The 20,339-nt window shown below is 42.3% G+C and overlaps 1 protein-coding gene across 9 annotated transcripts in view; it reads left to right on the top strand.

The window, feature by feature from the left end:
• The window catches only part of MYRIP (myosin VIIA and Rab interacting protein), a 340,832-nt gene that overhangs the window by 216,363 nt on the left and 104,130 nt on the right, over nucleotides 1-20,339 (top strand). For 2 of the 9 annotated variants that reach the window (XM_070577186.1, XM_070577184.1), the window contains exon 2: nucleotides 17,226-17,351. The exons of the other annotated variants lie outside the window; for them this stretch is intronic. In XM_070577186.1, the coding sequence (XP_070433287.1) occupies nucleotides 17,332-17,351 (20 nt within the window). In that variant the 5' untranslated portion in view covers nucleotides 17,226-17,331. The remainder of the gene's footprint in view (nucleotides 1-17,225; nucleotides 17,352-20,339) is intronic. 9 annotated transcript variants of the gene reach the window in all.

The raw sequence follows: 20,339 nt of genomic DNA, 5'->3' as shown, positions 1-20,339 counted from the left end.
TTTAAAGGACATTTTGTACTATTGGTTACATTTCAAAAATATGGGGGAAAAAAGTACTTCTTCTCTCTTTGTTGATTGTTTTACAAAAACAGATAGAATTTTATTCTGCTGCTGATAAAACAGAGAGCTGATGTGGTGAGAGTGTTGTCATTGGAGCTGCCTTCTCTGCAGATGTGCCATCTCTGAGTCTGTGGCTGGACTCCTTAGTTTATGCCTGTGGGAAAGGGAAAGAGCATCTGAATTTAAGGACATTGACTTATTCCAAGCTAACCCTACACACTGGTTTTTGGGGCAGCAAATGATGAAACATGTATGCTCTTGGGGATTTCCTTAGTTAGGCTTGGATTTTCACAGAGCAGCCACAACATGATAACTGTCCATCACCCAGAAGGGACATTGAGAGATTTCTCAGGGCCCCAAAGCTAAGAACTAAATACTCAGATTTTTTATTTATTTTATTTTATTTTAATCAAAGTCATAAATGTACATACTTTAAAAAGTCACCCAGTTCTCTTGATTTATTATAAAAAGCAATAGACCCTTGCCCCACCCCCAACCCGTTCCTGCTTGCTAAGTACAACCATTTTCAACTTTTAGCTTTCTTTTGGTATTTATCTCCAAATTTCTAAATAGCTTGCTTACATTGCTTTTTTCTTTAGATATCTCATTTCCTACTGTGAAAAGGCTTTATTCCCTTATACCTCCAGCCTCCCAACACATACACATCCCCCTTCCCTCCATTCTCCCAGTATATTAATAACATAGTCTTTGTTAGATCAGTTTTCAGTGTTTTATTATTGTGACTATAAAAAACAGCTTTCTGGTATTGCTATTGAGTGGTCCAAAGTCATTCTGATATTTGATCCTTTGCACGTGGCTTTTTCCCCCGTCTCCGAAAGTTTGTAGGATCTTCTCTTTGGTCCCAGTGTTATAAAATTTCACAACAATGTACTTTCATTTGGGTCTTTTTCCTCCATTGTACTGGGCCCTTAGAGAGCTATTCTACTTTGAAAACACAGCTCTTTCAGGCTTGGGAAATTTTCTTCAATTATTTCTTTCATTATTTTATTTCTTCCATTTTTTTGGTTTCTTCTGGAACATAGCTTTTGAACCTCACAGATTAATTCTCTAGTTTTCTTTTTCTCCTGAATTCTCCCTTTGTCCTTTTGTTCTATTTTTGGAAGGTATCCTCGACTTTATGTTCCATCTTATCTACTAACTTTTAATTTCCACAATAACTTTTTTTTTTAATTTCTAAGCATTATTTTTGTTAGACTTCCTTTCAGAATGTAGTGTTGATGCTTCAAAAGTTCAATATATTCCCTTATTAATATTTTTGGAATTTTCTCCTTTGAGTTTCTTTTTTCTGCTTGTTTTTGTATTTATCTTTAATGATAGACACTTTGCTCAAGTATCCAGTGTTCTAGGACTGTCAGTTCATCTTTAACAGTGAAGCCCTGAAAGCTGATTTGAAGACCATTGGGCCTGAGTAGGGCTTGTTGGCTGGTGGGCTTCGGCCTAAGATGATCTGGCTAGGTGGTTTTATTGGGGGAACAGTTAGTAGGTTTTTTTTTTTTTTTTTTTTTAAGATTTTATTTTTTTCCTTTTTCTCCCCAAAGCCCCCCGGTACATAGTTGTATATTCTTCGTTGTGGGTCCTTCTAGTTGTGGCATGTGGGATGCTGCCTCAGCGTGGTTTGATGAGCAGTGCCATGTCTGCGCCCAGGATTCGAACCAACGAAACACTGGGCCGCCTGCAGCGGAGCGCGCGAACTTAACCACTCGGCCACGGGGCCAGCCCCAGTAGGTCTTTTTTTTTTTGAGTTGGTTAGTTTCCCTAGAGAGGAATGTTCCAGTCTCCTGCTAGGGATGTAAGTCTGACTGTCAGTTTAGAGGAGCCCAGTGACAGAGGAGGGCCAAGGCCAGACCCAGGATTCAGCATGGGAGCTTTTGCTCAACCCATCTGTTTTCTGTGGGTGCCACTGCCCTTGATATGCCTGGAGCCTGGTCCAGTTGTCTGTATCAGCCTTTCTAGAAGTAAACATTTCTAGAAGACTAAGCAGAATCTGCTGAGATGGAGGAAGGCAGTTGCCTGGTTGAACAGGGTGTAAAAGGGAACCTGGGGGTCCAACTACTTCAACCACTTGCATGCCCACTTCTAAAGGTAACTGATGCTTGGAATTCCTGAGCCTTGATGGGGTTCTGATGTGAGAATTGGGCTTCCCCCACTGCAGCATCAGGATTCAGCTTCTCCTGGGTACTGACTCATGTTCTTATGCCTCTTCTGCTTTCCGGCTTCCCAGATGTAATTCCTGTAACCTCTGTAGGAGTTTTGGCTTTTGTACCTTATTTGTATTTTAATAGGATTTAGGAGAGAGCAGAAGTAAATGCATGGGTTTAATTTACCTTGTTCACCTGGAAGCCAGATCCCTGACTCCTGCTCCCAGGGGTGGTATTTGGGCCACATGAGGGCGTCCCTGGGAAACTTCAACACCAGTCTCAGATCGTGGAAGTAGCACAAGGTGTCATTTCTCTATGGCAGCCAGAGGGTCGCCCCTGACATCTGAGTTGGGTGTGTTCACCCTAGAGGAGTGCAGGGTGGGGGAGGTCTGATAGGGGCTTCAGCAATGGTTTACAAACTCATTTTGACCCACATTAACAAGTTTGGTTTAATCTCATTTGAAATTAAATGAGTTTGAAAGGCACCTGAGGTCACACCTGCAGCACCATCACCACAATCATCATCTTCCTCCTTTAGAACTTTCTAGAGTTCTCCATCAGTCCCTGAAAGTCACACTCAAGGCCCTAAGCACCTGGCTTCAACCTCTCCATCAAACCTTATGCGCATGCTCACAGTGTATGTGCTTCTCACAGCGGAGATTCCAGCATGCTTTCTACCCCCATCCTTCATCTACTTCTACCCTTTTCTGACAATGTTTTCTCTGCCTGAGCACCCTCACCCCACTGCCTGCACCCCAGAGAGTTCTACACACCCTATAACACCCAAGGGACACAGTAGAGTGTCTGTGAAGTTTCCCCTAGTGATCACACTCGGAATCCCAGGAATCGGGCTCAGGAAGGACATGCATGTTTTTCATTTGTATTACAAAGCTAAATTATGAAGAACAGTTAGAAAATGAAGAAAAGTACCAAGGAGAAAATAGGATGTCAAATGTATTTCACCACCTGGAGGTAATCACTGTGGACATTCTGGTGTTTGTCCTTCCCATTTTTCCTCAATGCATTCATTGCTCTGGGTTTTCCTGGTTTTGCTTTGCTTTGCTTTTGATATAAAATTGGATTATTAATGTCAGAATTATTTAGTAACCTTTTCTGCCTAGCAATAAATGTCAGGAATATTTTTATGTGAAAAATAGTCATCTAGAACGTAATGCTATAGTATATCATTATAGTATGTTATGATAAACTATAACTCATTAAGCAATATCCTAGTGTTAGATATTTAATTACTACCTTTTTGACTAACTGTGAAGAACTACCTATTGCTCATCTTTGCAAATAAGGCTTAATACCTGTAGGCACTTTGACCGGATTCTACATACATACTGCCAAGCCCCTCTCCAGAAAGAACAAACCAGTTCAAATTCCCATGCACACTGGGAATGCCCATTGAGCTACATGCTGGCCACTTCCAGATATTATCATTTTTTATTGCCCTAGAAATTTTAAATTTTAGTAAGATAACGTGTATCAATCATTTGCTTTATAGTTCCTACCTTTAGTGTCTTAGGAAGGATTTCCAGAAACCCAACATTTAGACTACTTTTGCTTGAAAATAAAGTCACCCCAAATATGATGCTGTTCCTCATTTTCCCAATGAGAAGATGAACAAAAGTGGAATTCTTCTGTCCATCTTTGATACATAAGCTTTGAGAGGTATAGATAAAGTAAGCAAATGTCTACTTACAAAATAAATTTATTAATACAGTGACATGTACACCTTTAAAATCCCTCTTTAAGTATAATCACATATTATTTGACAACTGTTGCCTTTTTTCTCTCTCATATCATGAGCCGTTTTTCCAGAAGCCCTTTGCATCTTCGACATCAGCATTCTCGTTATCATCAGAACCACTCACGGTTGTGGACTGTGGTTTCCCCCACACAGCAGCGGCACTTCTGGCTGAGTTACTTTGAATCTATGTGTAGTTCTGCCCCTGAAATTTTTAACGCAAGCCACAGAGAGACAGTCTTATAATATTAGCTTTTAAATCTATCCTGAAGGTGTATATTGTTCTCCACAATGAAACAACTTACTCTGCTTTATTTTAAGGTTTTTACTTTTACTAAAGATGTACGTGCACAGAGTTTAAAGAGTCAAGACTTGTTATGAAAAACAGTCTTTCAACATTTCTTCATCACCTCCCTCTCCCCCCACCCCCAGGGCAACCACTTTTAACTCTTTCACTTATTTTCATGATAAAATTGTCCTCCATGTCTCTATATAGAATGCCTGTATTGTCGCTTGTCAATTGTTTAGTTTTAGGCATTATCTGTTACTTCCCGCCAGGGAACAAGAGGATTCAGCCTCTTCTAGCCCACACCCCCGCCCTTCCCATACCCTCACCTATCCATAATGAATAAATTCAGTGCTTCGTTATTATGTCTGCATAAACGCTATGCCCAGCTGAACCATGTACTAAACTGTGGTTAGTGTTTTTCTGCTCTTTTCATGAATTTTTTAAAAATTATGAAATGTGTCACAGATACCAAAGAGTATATAATCTGCATTTGTACAGTTTAAAGAAGAAGCATAAAGTGAAGATCCAGGTTAAGGAAAACAACCTTTCCGCAGTCACATCCCCTCCGCTCCCCAGAGGCATCACTCCTTAGAGTCTGTGTTAATGATCCTTTTCTTTATGGTTTTCTCACTTCCATAGATATCCCTGAACAGTACTAACTGAAAAGTGTCAGGGTTAGAAAACCTACAGTGTAAAAGCACTGTACTCAGGGGCCAAGGAGCATGTGGACGTTTCAGGTAGCTGCACTGGATGTGGGACCGTCTGATTGTCTGCATCATAAGTCATGCTGACCAGAAGGTTCCCTAAGCCGGACTCACCTACATGTGAAAAGAATACAAAACAGCGGGAAACTACACCACACAATAGATGTTTTATTTACTTTTGGACAAAAGAGTTATTTAAGAGGAATTTTTGGTGGAATTTGGGGGTGTGTAGAGACCTAATATGCAAGTATTTTGAATTTTCATGTTTATATGTTTGTTATCAATGCCTGCCTTTTTAAAGTCAGAATTTTGTCTGAACAGTATCTTCTTATGGGGTAGTCTATTGAACTTTTCTTTATGTCTGGGATGTGATTCACTTTTATGAATCCTCCTGGCACATTTGGGGAAAAACATTCCCTTTCTATTTCAAAGATATTGTATTTTATACATACTGTTATTTGTGTACATATTTCTGAACAAGGGGATATCATTCACTGTCTCTCTGTTCTTATTTACATTTGTCTGTTTGGTCTGTCAAAGTGTGAGAGAGCTTTTTAAATCCCCCACTGTGATTTTTTTTTTAATTTCTCTTTGTTTTTCTAACAGATTTTGTTTTATATATGTCAATGTTATTATTCAGCCTATTGTAGCTTCATTATGAGTTATTCCCTTTATCAGTGTAAAAATAACCATCTATCTTGTTTAATGGATTTTTGTTGAATTTTGTTTTATCTGGTTTGCTCTCGGTTGTTTGGGTTCACCTGGTACTCTCTGGCCTTTTCCTTCATTTTTAATCTTCTCTATGATTTTTTTGACATGTCTTTTGTCAACAGCATATAATTGTGTTTTGATTATTTTGTGTTTTCAAGCACTTGTCTGTTAAATATGGGCTAACCCTACTGACCTGTATTATGATAACTGATATGTCTATCACCTTGATATGTTTTATCAACATATTATATTGCTATTACAGCCTAAGATCTCAATACTTTTTTAATTTGATGGTGGGGGTAGAGGGAACAACTAGTTCTGATACTCACGTATTTCCCCATTCATAAATTCTCCAATTAGTTACTGAATACCTGCTGGGTACCAGGTACCAGGCCAAGTTATTCTACCTAGAGATACAACAGAGAATATGACCCAGTTCCTGCCCCATATCAGGACCACCTTCGTAGGCATACAGTCATTCCATGGCCCCAAGCTTGGTTTAATGCTCTGCTGCTGTTGTCTTGAAATTCTTAATAATTTTTTAACAAAAGAGTCTATATTTTCCTTCTCCACTGAGCCCACAGATTATGTGACTGGTCCTGTGTATAAGAACATAAAGTTGTGTGAGAGACAGAAAGCAGGAAGTTTCAATGTGCTGTAATAAATACCTTAATAGGAGTCAGCACAGGGGGCTGTGAAAGCACCGAGGGGCTTCTCACCTGTCTGTGAGGTCTTCTGGACACAGCTGATCACCACGCTGAGTGAGATGAGGGGTAGGAGTCGGCCTGGAGGAGGAGGCAGAGGAAACAGCCGGGGCAAGGCCAGGGTCTTCAGACAGCATGATGTGTGTGGCCAGAGCAAGAATTAGAGGTATCTCTGAACAACGCTAACTGCAAGCATCAAGGTCAGAAGAATTGTCATCTAGAATAGGGGCAAGGGTCAAAACACATTCCAGATATCTGGACCAAATGCTAAATCAAATGACTGTCTGCATTTGAAGTCTTGCTGACAGGCCCCTTCTAGAACTGACTGTCATTTTATACCTGGTCTTATGCCAGGGTAATGGGAGGTGAGTCTGAGGGAGAGAAATTAATGAAGATTCCTAAGAGTCTGGAAGGCTGTCATAGAAATTTTTGCTTTTATCCTGAGTTGATGGGGAGCCATCTTTCTAACATGCAAAACTGACCACATCAGTGTCCCACGTTTGAGAATGGTCATCTGGCTTCAGCATGTTGCTTACCTTGAAGGAGTGAGGGGAGAATCTGGGCTGAGCAGTCTAGTTGCAAGGCTTTGCGTAGCCATCCATGTGGGAGATGATGGCAGCTGGAAAGAAGGTGTTAGCAGAGGAGGTGAAGTAATAATCTGGTGTCAGTCAACATGCAGGAGGGAAACACTGCACACTTACTTATTACTGAGCTGTGGTTGTAAGAGAATGGGGTTAGTCAAAGATGACATGGTGCTGTGAAGTCACTGAGACAGGGATGTAGGACCACAACCTGGTTTGTGTGAAAACAGACAGTGTGTTGAATCTGAGGCATGTAGCATTTGAGACGGGAGACATAAGTGGAGATATTCAATGAGCAGAAGGTTCTGGAATTTAGCAGATAGACATAGAAGAGAGGCCAGCTGAAGCCACTGAAGCATCCCTGGGTTCACTCTACTCCTCATATTGGGAGAGTTCAGAGATGGGGGTCTGAGAGTGCTCACATTCAATGGACGGGCAGAGGAGGAGGCTTTAGAAAAGTCAGAGATAAAGGGAAACTGGCACTTTGGAAGTCAGAGTAGTATGGAAGCCAAAGGAAGAAAAGCATTTGAGAAACAGTGAAGAAGTCAAACACATACACTATGGGCTGAAACAGCACTTGAGCCGAGGCCAGCGAAGTGGCCCTTTGACTTATCAGGGAGCTTTGGAGCCTGGCGGAGAGCAATTTCAGTGGAATGGACCCTGGATTGCTCGCAGAGGGAGTAGGAGGTGAGGAGGTTAAAACTGATTGGACGCCCTTGCCTCCTGGTTACTAAGGAGACATGTCTAATAACTCTATTTCCTAGTTTCTCCATCTTATGCTTTGACCTCTGGGGCCTTGCTGACCCTAAAGAGACTACTAATTCCGAAAGAAGTAAGCAATTCACCTACGGGTACTCCTTGCAGATGCAACCCAACCAATCCAGAGCCCACATCCACACCCCACCACCTCCTCTGCCAGGCTCTCACACTAAAGCCCTTGTCACTCCAGAGCCAGGTGCCAGACAACGAGGGACAGCCCCCATACCCAGAGCCCTCTGAAATCATTCAAACCAGCCAATCCTTAACTTCCTTTCCCATTCCTTCCAGTGGAAACCATAATAAAGGCTCTCATCCATGCTTTCCTTTACTCCCTCTTCCTCCTGACCCACCCTGGTGCTTCCTCCTGTGGCCCTGCTTCCTTCTCTCAGGAACTATCAATCTTTTGATAACAACTATCTTTTTAATATCAATTGTCTCCTGATCTGTTGGCCCTACCATCCCTGAATAATAAAACCCACATTTTAAAACAAGAGGAAAATGTTACTGAGAGAGGATTTGGGCTTTTTGTGTGTTTTTAACAGATGAGAGAGGCTGAGTGTAGTTTGATGCTGAGATGGCAAGGCCAACAATGTAGGAGAGAAGGGAGAGGAATTTGGGAAAGGCCTGAAGAGATAAGAGCAGACAGAATCCAGAGTCATCACCTCTCAGGGAGAGGGCAGGCCCAGCCTGGTGAAGATCGCTGTCAGGAGGAACATGCTCACAAACATGCAGAGGAGGTCCCTCCTTCAAAATGAACCCTGTGTCTTTCTTCCTGGCGTTGCTGCTAAACTGGATCATCCCCAGCCTCCCTCCTCCATATTCTCATAATCTCCTCTGAACCAGCCCATAGTGACAACTCCAGCCCCACACTCCTCTAGGACTTGGCCTAAGCCATGCATCTGACACCAATCAATCTTACTGTGGGTTGTCTTTATGGCTGATGAATTTATCCTGTCCGCTCTGCTACAGGGAGACGGGGCTTCTGTCTTAGTTATCTTGTGTCCCCAATGCCCAGCATCTATTGGATTCTAGATGAACACGTGTTGAAAGTGGTGATAGTGGCAGTCTGATACTGTGAGCATTATAGAGCACCCACTGTATCAAGTGTTTCGAAGGATAGAGTTGAATAGACAGTCCCTGCTTAGGAAGCTCCCACTGGAGGAGAGGACAGATGAAGGTAGGGATACAGGGCAACTATGTAAGTGTGATCAGGGGACTGCCTGATGCCCACCATGGGCAGGAGAATATAGCCATTGCTAGAGCCTGTAACCTCATTCCTTACCCACTTCTGCCCACCAGAGCCTGGGCCTTTTGGGATACGGTCCTGCTAGGCTCGAGGGGAATAGAGCCTTAGGCAGTAATCGAGGGGGAGGCCAGAAGCCAAGGCTAAAAGAAGTAGCCTCAGAGGACCAGCCATGTGAACAAGGGACATCAAGAGTAAAAATAATAACATTGATTCCTGATCCCAGCGATGCTCAAGATGCTTGAGGTTGGAGAGACACCGAGTGACTCTGTTTAACCTGCTCAGCCACAGCTGAGGTCAGAACCCCCATGCACCTCAGGGGTGCCAAGATCCCTTCCACAACACTTAGGACTTCCCCTGGCTCCCAGAGTTCCTGAGACCCAGATGCTCTGTATCCTGCTGCCCCTCCGAGCAGCTCCTCTTCTCACAAACCCATACACACATGTCCAAGGCCCAGATGTGCGGGGCCCAGCTTCCTTCATCACTGCACAGCCTCACTGCAGAAATTGGGCATCTGCCCTGCTCCCTCCCTTATCTCCCTTTTCTAGTCCCAGCTTCCATTCCCTCCATAATATTCCCAAATAACCACAGACATCTTCATGGTACTCTGCAGTTCATAAAGCTATGCATGCATGCGTGCGTGTGTGTGTGTGTACTCATATATTTTCTAGTGCAAACAGATCAATTGGAATCTTAATTTCCAGACAGACTTTTCTAATGCTTCCAAAAGGAGAAAATCCATAGTGTTGAGTCAAAGAAATGGGAAACCTTCAATCTGATACCTAAGAAGAGTAGTATCAGAACCCAGGCTCTCCCATGAGGCAGGTTTGTGCACTTCGGTTTCGGATTTCCTGGGACGTTGATTGCGGTCACAGCCGCAGTGCTGTGCCCTCCTCAGCATCCCCTCTTCAAGCTGGTTCACTCGAAGGGAAGTGGCAGGTTGTTTAGCAGAATGGCACCCACTTGACATGTTTTGGTAGCTTTGAGGCCGGATCGTTCATGGACAGACTAATTTCCCCAGAGTAGAATACCACATCCCATCTTTTGATCAGCTGCTTTAGCAAATTTTACTTGAAAAATGTTTAAAAAGCAGTAAATTCCAAAGACGACTCCTGCTTGATTCAGAGATGAGGTCTTCTTTTTGTTCGCCTAGAAACTATACAGACTAAAACTTTACAGTCTCAAAGGAAAGGAAGATTAAAGACCCATTTTCTAGTTTAGCAATGCAAAGGTTTTGTGATATAGAAGAAATCATAGAGTTGGGGAGTGCAGTATGTTGTTGTGACTTTTGAGTCATCAGTGATGTTGGAGGTGGACAGACTGTGGACAGTACAAGAGTCCCAGGGGTTCTGTAGGGTGTTGCCAGGCCTGGCCTGTGGGCTCTGTGTCTCTGGCCTACACCTTGGTAAGATGTCTTAGCTTTTGTCTGATATATTAGAGTTCTCTGTAGATTTCATGTAAAGAACATTTTTTAAAAAATGGAAAATTACCCAATTACTTGGTACACTAAATAATTAAGTAATTACTATGTTAAGAAGGCAAGCAGATGGTTCCCATTTCCAGGAGTTCAAGAGAAAGTGTACCCAAGGGAGAGATTCCTGGAGTAGGAATCAGTGGATCTGGACCTGGGTCTTACTAACTAGCTGTGTGACCATGAGCTAACCACTTTACCTCTCTGATTAGACTTGAGGATTTCAGTGGTTCTGTGATTTTGTCTTCTCTCTACTTAATGTTATTAAATATTCAGGTGCTGATGGCCTCATCCACATGTGAGAGAGGTGAAGGTTTAAGAGATTTAAGGTTAGCAGACAAACTGGGAGTTGGATGGCTGAATTTCTCCCTGTGTTGCTTCTACATTTCCCTGGGTTCTTAACATGGTCTGGACCAGGTATGGAAAAGCCTGGACTCCATCTGTGTTAGTTCCACTGCATTTATACAAGCCTTGATTTCATGTATTTAGGTTTAGGCTGGAGTGAAAGGAGCGACTTTAGTGGCTTAAGGCTGGAAATATCCCTCCCTCATCACCATAGAATTCTACAGGAGTAGAGAAATGACTGCCTGACCAGGGGAAAAATAGGAGAGAGGGAGAGTGAAAGAATGAGAGAGGAATGGAAGGAAGGAAGAAAGGAAGGAGGGAGGGAGGGAGGGAAGGTAGGAACGAAGGAACAAATGAATGAATAAACAAATGGGCATATGCATTGGCCCTAACAGCGTTTGACTCACACTGGTCCACAGTAAGTGTTTGTGGGTACTTACAGAAGGAATGAATGATTGAACTGGGTCAGTGCTATCTTACTCCATCAGTCAATTCTAATTCCTGCTCTAGTAGCAGCAAGCAGGGCATGGATTTAGCCCCCACTTCCTAAAGCTGGTTGAAGCCATTACTGACCAGGTGCATCTGTAAGCAACCCGAATATTGCGTCAGATCACGACCATCAGGGAGCCTGAGGTCCCGTGATCCACGGGTCACTGAGGCAACGTGGGAGCTCAGGAAGTCACAGCCCCTCTGGAAATGAGACCATTTGTCAGAGGAGAGGGTACACCTGCTGGCTCATTTGGCCCTCTTAGGTCCAAAGCCTCAGTGAAGACCTTCTATCCAATAAAGTGAATGTTAGAAATGTGAGCCAGGCTGAGTGTCAGGAAGTTCCTACTGTCGAACAGGCTGCCCTTTCTGCTTCTGAACAGGTGGCCTCATGATCCACATGGCTAGTTTTGTCCCTGCTGTATAAACGTGAGAGCAGACTTTTCCCCCTAAAATCAAGTATCAGTGGGCTACCAGATACTGAAATCTGTTATAAAGCTGCGGCCATGAAAATAGTTTGATCCTGGTACGTAAACAGGCTTTCAGAACAACGGAAAAGATGAGAGAGTCCAAAACCAGACCCCAATCCTTGGAAAGGTTTAGTAGATGAAGTAAGTGACATTTCAGAGCCAGATGGGATGGTTATTTAATACATAATGCTGGGACAAATGGTTAACCTTTTGGAAAAAATAAAGTTAAATCCCAATGTACAAAAAAATTAGTTCCAGATGGTTCAGGGATTGAAAAGTTAAAAGTGAAAACATGAAAGTATTAGAAGAACACACACGAGAATTTACTTTTACAATCTTCGTGTGGAAGCAGCCTTTCTAGGAAACACATAGAGCCCGTAAGACTTAAAAAAAAAAATAATCAATTCAACAACATAAAATTTAAATTTTTGTATAAAGCAAAAATATACCATAAATACTGTCAAAAATCAAATGATAAAATATAGGCAGGGGACATTTGTAATCTAACAAATATGGACAAGCATATATATATATATACATATATATATATATATATATATATATGAGACAACAAAGGGCTAATTTACTTAGTGAATTAAGAATTCTCATAAATTAAAGGCCAATGAGACAAGAAAAGAAAAAAGGAGCAAAGTTCAGAGAGAAAGAGAGAAGAAGAAACATCTGAAAAGATACTTAACCTCTTTCATGAGTAAATGCAAATCAAAACAAAAAAGTGTCAGCTTTTATCAGATTAGCTGACATCAAGAGCATTGACAGTTGGGTGTTGACAGGATGCGGGAAGCAGTGCTGGAGTGTGCTATCAGTGGGGATCTAAACCAGCAGAGCTTCTTTCTTTGGAGGACAATTTGGCAATAGCTATCAAAATAACAAATGCACGTAACCTGTGAGCTAACAATTCCACTTCTAGCAATACAGTAGAGAAATGTACATATGCTGAAGAAGATCCTTTGCAATATTGTTTGTAGTAGCAAAACACTGGGAAACTATCTAAATGTCTCTCGTTCTGTGCCATAAATAAAACATCGTGCGTGTGTTATCATAGAGTATTCTGCAGGGAGGAAAAATGAATGAGGTATTTCTATATGTGCTGATATGAAAATATTAATATGATAATATATCTATCTAAGCCTAGAAAATTCGGGGGACCCCTGATGTGAGATTGAGCATCTGAACAAGGAAAGAGACAAACATCTCCTTCCCGCTTACTCTGTGCATGTGTTACATTTTTAATTTAAAAATAAAATTAGTATTTTAAAGTATGTATCCAGAGTTAGACTCCAAGAACTAAACTGGAATATGCCTTAAAGATCTTCTATGTCTACTCTCTTAGTTACAAAAGAACCCGAGACTTACGAAGTCCACAGTCACTTGACAAGTTAGACTCAGGAACAGACTTGGAGTGAGGTTTCCTATGCCTCTGTTCATGGTTCCTTCTACGCGATGCTCTTTGCTGTGGAATTTACTTAGCTATTTTATAACATAGAGTATCAGTTTCCCCAAGAGGGCCTCCACAAGAATCACATGCGAAAACACCAAAACTGGGCTCAGAGATCCACATCCTCCTGCCCCCTCACTCTGCAATGGTGACAGCCTATGCCAGTGCAGGTAATGACAACTCCACAGTGTGACCAAGGTTGGGAGGAACAGGAGTCAAAATTGGCATGGACTAGTGAAGAGTCTGAATTCTCGAATGTTCTTAAAGGAGCTGCAGTGTTCACCTGGCCACCATGTGGCTCTCTGGGGCTGGCCATCCTTCTGAGTTTCCAGTCACATCTTCCCCGGGGTCCCAGAATGGGCACGCAGTCACATCCCTCTGATGTATATCCTCTTGCCCCTGATGCTGGGATCTCCTGAAACCCTTACCTTTCAGCTGACTTTCCGCAAGCAGAAGCATTCACACCTCCTGCACGCCATTGTAGGCCCTCAGAAAATAGAGGGTGGTTCACACTCTCCAAGGAACAACTTAGACTGCCCTCCCCTCTATCTGACAGCCCATGATGCTTCTCTGGTACTGCCATCTTCAGAAATTTCTAGATGGAAACCATTCTCTACTCTGAGGAACTCTTCCTCCACCAAAAACACCCAACTACATAAGGACCTCTTTCATTTTTCCCTTGCTTCTGGGAGTAGAGCAAGGAGAGGAGGGCTCATTGCTTGTAACACTTTATTTCCTCTAAATTCAGCAATCTTTGGCTTTGCCCCATTTTGTCTGATCCAGAGTAGGAAGGACCTGTCTGTCTGCATCTTTGTCTCAGGTTGAGAGGTGCCATTTTTTTTTTTAAGGGAGATTAGCCCTGAGCTAACATGCACTGCCAATCCTCTTCTTTTTACTGAGGAAGATTGGCCCTGAGCTAACATCCGTGCCCATCTTCCTCTACTTTATATGTGGGATGCCCACCACAGCATGGCTTGATAAGTGGTGAATAGCTCCGCAGCCGGGATCCGAGCCAGTGAACCCCGGGCCACCAAAAGGGAGCACCAACTTAACCGCTGCGCTGGGCCAGCCTGGGTGGCACCATTTTTAAGCTAGGGGTTTAGACTATGGCATCTCGGATTCTGACGGACTGCACAGGATGCTCACAGGGCTGGAGAACAAAACAGAACATGCTGTGTGGAGATTGCGAGTTCTTAGCCTCAAATCAATTCCTAAGTGTATTTTAAAAACATTAAAATGATTTTTTGACTTGAAGAAGTTAAAGCATTTCTTTGCAATCTCGGTTAAGCTGTTATGTTGGCTGTGAAGGCTTTTTCTCGTGTGTCATGCCAACATCTATTCCATCCCGTTCCTTTCCATAGTTTCATAAGTTTAGAATGAATGGAGGCCACACCTGTGTTAATTATTCTCTTTCCTTTCTCTCCCATCTCAGTCTCACAGTCTGGGGCAAGTAGCTGAGCCTGCAGCTGTGGCCTTTTTTGCAGTTTGCTACTAGAATTATTGTAGCATCCAGTAAGGGCACACGCGCCTTTCAATCCTTTTTTACCCCCTTTATAAAAGTTTATTATTTTGAAATTTTTGTAACTAAGTACACCACCTTTTGGTGGTCAGTTTAGGAAAATTTGATAATTAAATTAATGAAAATATTTTATACTCCATCTAAACGTGTTGATCTGAGGACCTGGAAAGACACATGATATGTGAAAGCAGAATCGGAGCAATATTGATCCTCGGAACTGAAAATCAGCAACAGAATGAGAGCTTTAAACTACAACGTGTGAGCTCACCAAAGCTACGTTATGGCTATTGTGGATATACAAATTGAATTCCATTAACATTGTGTCACGCACGCCACCCTGTTAGCTGTCATCCTTCTCTGCTTAAAGTAACCTTTGATTGGTTTCCTTCTGTCCATATATGTTCTCCTTCTTTCCAGAGTATTCCCACTGCTGTGTACTTAGGTGTCATATTTCCAAACTGAAATGTCTTATATTATCCATGTCCAGTGCCTTCATGTACCTTGGCATCCTTTCTTCCCTTGAGGGTGATATTGGCACATCTGAAGAAAATATCATCTGTTATTGTCAATATAGTATATCGGTTCCCTGGTGCAGTCTGTTAACGCAGAGGCAGAAGAGTAACAGCAGGCCTAGGATATCATGGGAGGCAGCTTTGTAGGCATACCTGGGTTCAGATCTCACTTCCATCTGGGAAATGAATAAATTTGGATATTTACCCTCTGCTTGATATCAAACTTAATTTCGGTTAGAATTGGACTAACATATAAAGACTCCTTCAAATCCAAAAGAAAAAGCCCAACAACTTAATAGGTAAAGGGACAAGGAGAGTAAATAAAGAGTTTTCAGAAAATGAAATGAAAATAGCTCTTAAACAAGCAAAACAACACTTAGCCTCCCTCATAATATGATAAAGGCAAATTAAAACTACAGTGGCACGCCAGTGTTCATCTATTAGACTGGCAATGATCAAAAAACTTGATAACAACCTGTATTGGCAAAGATGCAGGAAACTCATGTGTTGCTGTGGGACTATAAGTTGGGATAACCCCTATAGGACAATATTTGTGAAATTCAAATGCAGATACTTTTCAACCCTGCGATTCCACCTCTAGGAATGTATCTTGCAGATCCATTCACCTATATGCAAAAGGGTGGATATGAAGGCCATTCCCTGCCACATTGATGTAACAGCAAATTAGGAAACAATTTAAATGCCAACCAGTAGGGCACAGGTTAAATAAATTATAATATACCCCTAAACAGAAATTAGGAGGCTCTGTATTTGTAATATGGGATGATCTCCAGCATGTGTACTTGTGAACCAGCAAGTACGCAACAGTGTTTCACAGCATACTGCTGTTTGTGCAGAAAACGGGGGAAAGGGGAATATTTTTGTGAGTCTTTCCTTGTGTGTGCATAGCTGCATAAGACGCTGATAGCATTGTTTGCCTCTGGAGAAGGGAACTGTATAGATGGTGAACATGAGTCAGCAGGAGACTGAAATTTTAGACACTATGACCCATCTATTCCTTTTTTTTTATTTAAAAAAATTAACCAACAGAAAGAGAGAGAGGATCTCGGCTTCACCGTTGACCAGCTATGTAGCCTTTGTTTTCACAAAATAATACCTGTCTCATGATTTGGTTTTGAGAACTAAGATGGCAGGCATGCAGTAAGCGTTCAGTAGGTGGCAGACATTAATTACACGGCAGCCCCAACAGCTCCAATCTAAGTGTTTTACTATGAACAAACAGTGACGTTTTTATGATGTCTTTAACCACTCACTTAATATAGCAAAGTCCTTGCCTTTTGATTTTCACAGTAATGCATTATGTGTACATTATAGCTAAGTCCAGAATTGGCTAATATTAACAGTAATCAGATCATCTTCTTGTTCCAATAACCAGGTTGGAACTTAATTTAAAGGGAAAGCACCTCACTATATAGCATAATGTTACCATTAATCAAACAGATGGATAAACCAAAAAGGGAATCCCATGTATTTTTTAATATGAATGTGAAGATGTTATGAGTGCAAAACTGGCACTGAGAGGTGAGGCAGTATCCGATGCAACTGTGCGTCTCTGGAAATTTGGAGGAAGTTGTGACCACTTGTATCCCGAGGATGAGGGAGGTGAGATGCAGAAACAGAAACTGATGTCTTCAGGGTCACACACTGAGTGATGCGGTTGGTGAAAGAATCTGTATGTGCTGTTCGTTCTTTGCTGTCTCGGTCCCCAGATCACGCAGATTAACACAGGGAGGATGCAGGGTTTCCGTTCTGGGCCAGCTTGGCTCGGAGTGCAAATTGCTGCCACTGAGCAAGACAGCAGCTTTCAGATAAATACAGTAAATTTTGTTACTCACTTCAAGTTGATTCTGACAAGTAGAATAAGTAAGTCCCAATCAGCTTTATAAATAAGAAGGCAAAAGAAAAGCCATATTCAGATGACATTTATTCCTGCCTCCAAATAGCCCAGACTTAAAGAAACCATTTCATTCCTCATCCCCCAGGCTTGACAACTGCCTGATTGAATATGAGTCAAAGTCGCTGAACCATGCAGAGAGGAATGAATCAAGCGTGAGGGGGGAGCCGAGAGCCATGGAGACCACCTGAGCAATGGAAAAGTTCAGGGCAAGGTCAGTGCCAATGGCCTCAAGTGTGGAGAGGGCTCCTTGAAGGCCAGAGAGGGACAGCAGGGCAGGTCCTGCTGAGGCCAGAGTGGCTGCAAAGAGCAGACACTGCTGTGCACAAGCCCCGTGAATGACACCTGGGAAAGTCCTAGAAGGGACAGAGGATATCCTGACACATCCATCTTCAGACCATTTCAGAAATGTATTCTTGTATAGACCTTTCTTGGGTAATGGTGTTCCATTGGTTTTTATCCCTAACTACTAATTGCAGGACCCCAGCCTCCTTCAATGCTCTTCTCCCCACCCCACTCCCATGGATTTCTGGGAGTCTCCAAGGGCACAAGTCTCAACAATTAACAGGTGGCATCCATGGATTTTTTTTTTTAACTTTTTTCTGCTGTTCCTCATCCCCAGTATATTCTGAGCATCACTACATTCATTCACCAGCATACTCCCTTGGGTACCTCCACTGTACTTTTTGGGATCTACCCTCTCCTCCTGGGATCTTCTGCTTCATTGGGCACTTTTTCCCTTTCCACTGGCATGGCTGTCTTCCACCAGGCACCCCACTGCCACCAGGGAACCCTAGAGTCAAAGGTGCTGCCATGGCATGGCCCTGTCAGGACAGGCGTTAGGGTGAGGTGAGCAAGGTATTCACCTTGGGCACAAATGTTAAGGCAGTGCCAAAAAACCTAATAATCGAGATAAATGATAGTGCAGTATTTTTAAAAATCAAAATTAATGCAAAAAATTCATAAAGAACAAAATATAAAAATTTTAAATAAAGACAAGATCTAGTAAAAGTCTGTGTTTTAGAGAGTGAGACAAAGGAAATATATGTTCCCCTACATAATATTTTTATGTATTTTTAATGATTACTTTTTCTAGAATATTAAATATCTGAAAAAATATTGAAAAATTGAAAAGTAGGTGTATTAAACTTGCATTATTTTAAGTTTAAAAAAAAAGTAACATAATTTTACTTTCCTGGTCTTCATGGAAGTACACTCATCAATAGTATTTTCAAAATTTACTTCTTTGTTATCTCATTTCTACTGAGAGTTGCAAGTTGCAATAAATGAGAGAAAGTAACTCTGAAAGTCTGTTTGATGAATATAAAACTTTAACAGGAGAAATTAATATACCTCCCAAATTTGAAAATCAATGAAAAAGAAATTGGAACTGTATGACTTACTGGATGAGAGTATCCATTATTATGGAGAAAGTGTGTATCAAGTAGGAATTAAAGAGATTATAGACATTCTAATTTCACACTGAAATGGGGGTATGAAAATTAACCAAAAGGTCTACAGATTTTGAATTTTTAATGTGAGAAAAGTTATTTTCTATGAATATATCGATTTACAAAAAAGCAGCCAGTGATTTGGCCCTTAAATAGTGTCTGATGATTTAAATCCTATAGAAGTTTCCTCTGACATAGTTTTAGGCAGCATGCAATATCAATAATTTGTAATAAAAATCACCGTTGTGTTTGGATCATCTACAGCTGATTCATGAGTTTTGCTTAGTGCAATCTTATCCAAATTTGGAAGTGTTCTTAAGAATTTTTTTAACACTACCAGTCACCCTGGCATCCTGTGAAAGAAGTTTTAGTAACTTGAACATAATTAAAAATTATTTAAGATTATCATTTGGTCAGAGACATTGCCAAACATGGGCAGTTCTCTTCATTGAAAATGGGGCTTCAGGGGCTGGCCCCGTGGCCGAGTGGTTAAGTTCACATGCTCTGCTTCAGTGGCCCAGGGCTTCACTGGTTCGGATCCTGGGCGTGGACATGGCACCGCTCATCAGGCCACGTTGAGACAGCATCCCACATGCCACAACTAGAAGGACTCACAACTGAAAATATACAACTATGTACTGGGGGGGATTTGGGAAGAAAAAACAAAAAAAATTTAAAAAAAAAAGAAAAAAGAAAATGGGGCTTCAGATGGAAGGACTCATTGACTGTGGCTGGAGCCAGGCAGCTGTCTTTCTCTCTCCATGTACATGAGGTTTCTCCTGTGGCCTCCCTACGTGATCTCTGCACCCTACCAGTCTCAGGATAGCTCTGTCTCTTACACAGCAGCCCAGGGTGACCAGACAGAATGCTCCAAGCAGCCCAGAATGGAGGTGCGGGACTTCTTATGACTTAGCCTCAGAAATTCCAAAACATCACCTCTGTCACATTCTATTGGACAAGCACAGATTCAAGGGACAGGGAATTTAGACTCCACCTTTCAACGGGAGGAATAGCAAAGAATTTGAAGCCATCTTTAACCTACCAAGTGGAAAAACATTCCCTTCAGAGCTTGATGCCAAAGCATCCAGAAACTTAGAGATCTCAGTGCCAGCTGTGGACACAAAGTGAAATCACAGAATTACTCAGGCCAGATTCCTTCACTGTAGGAGGCCCTTTGTGAATCCTCTCTGTGACTTTAGCATCTTTTGGTTTTTACAGTCATGAATGGTTCTGTCTGAGGAAGAAGGAACTTCTACACTTGGTCGGGTCATTGGGAAAAGGAGCAGGACTGGTCACCGTTGTAGCCAAAGCTGATGCTGGTGGTGACAGAGAGGGAGAGGAGAGTCAGGGCAGCCAAGGAGAGTGACCTGCAGATGAGCTCAGAAAAGCCAGTCTGCGGCGACTGGAGCCCTGTGCCAGCCCATCTCTCCTCCCTGCACACACTCTTGTCCCTGTTTGTGGCTTTGCAGGGAAGCTCAATCCTGAAGAGAAAGGCTGGCCCACGTGGGTATTTGGGATTTGGTGCAGGTCTGGCAGGGATGTTCCAGTGGAGTAGTGGGTGAAGAAAGAATCTGATTGGATCCAGAGAAGGTGAGTCTAATTGTATCAGTGGAAGGTGGCTGGAGGGAAGGGCAGCTGGGGTCTGTACACAGACCCCTGAGGCACGCAGCTCTGCCTGCAAAGATTCTTCCTCAGCTGCTTCCTCATCTCCTCCATAATTTTGGACAAGCCACACATCTCTGCCTGGCTTA

This window comes from Equus przewalskii, chromosome 15 (assembly GCF_037783145.1).
Source record: "Equus przewalskii isolate Varuska chromosome 15, EquPr2, whole genome shotgun sequence".
In the NCBI taxonomy this organism is placed as follows: domain Eukaryota; kingdom Metazoa; phylum Chordata; class Mammalia; order Perissodactyla; family Equidae; genus Equus; species Equus przewalskii.
The sequence above is the reverse complement of the archived record's forward strand: the minus strand, read 5'-3'. Positions and strand labels throughout refer to the sequence as shown.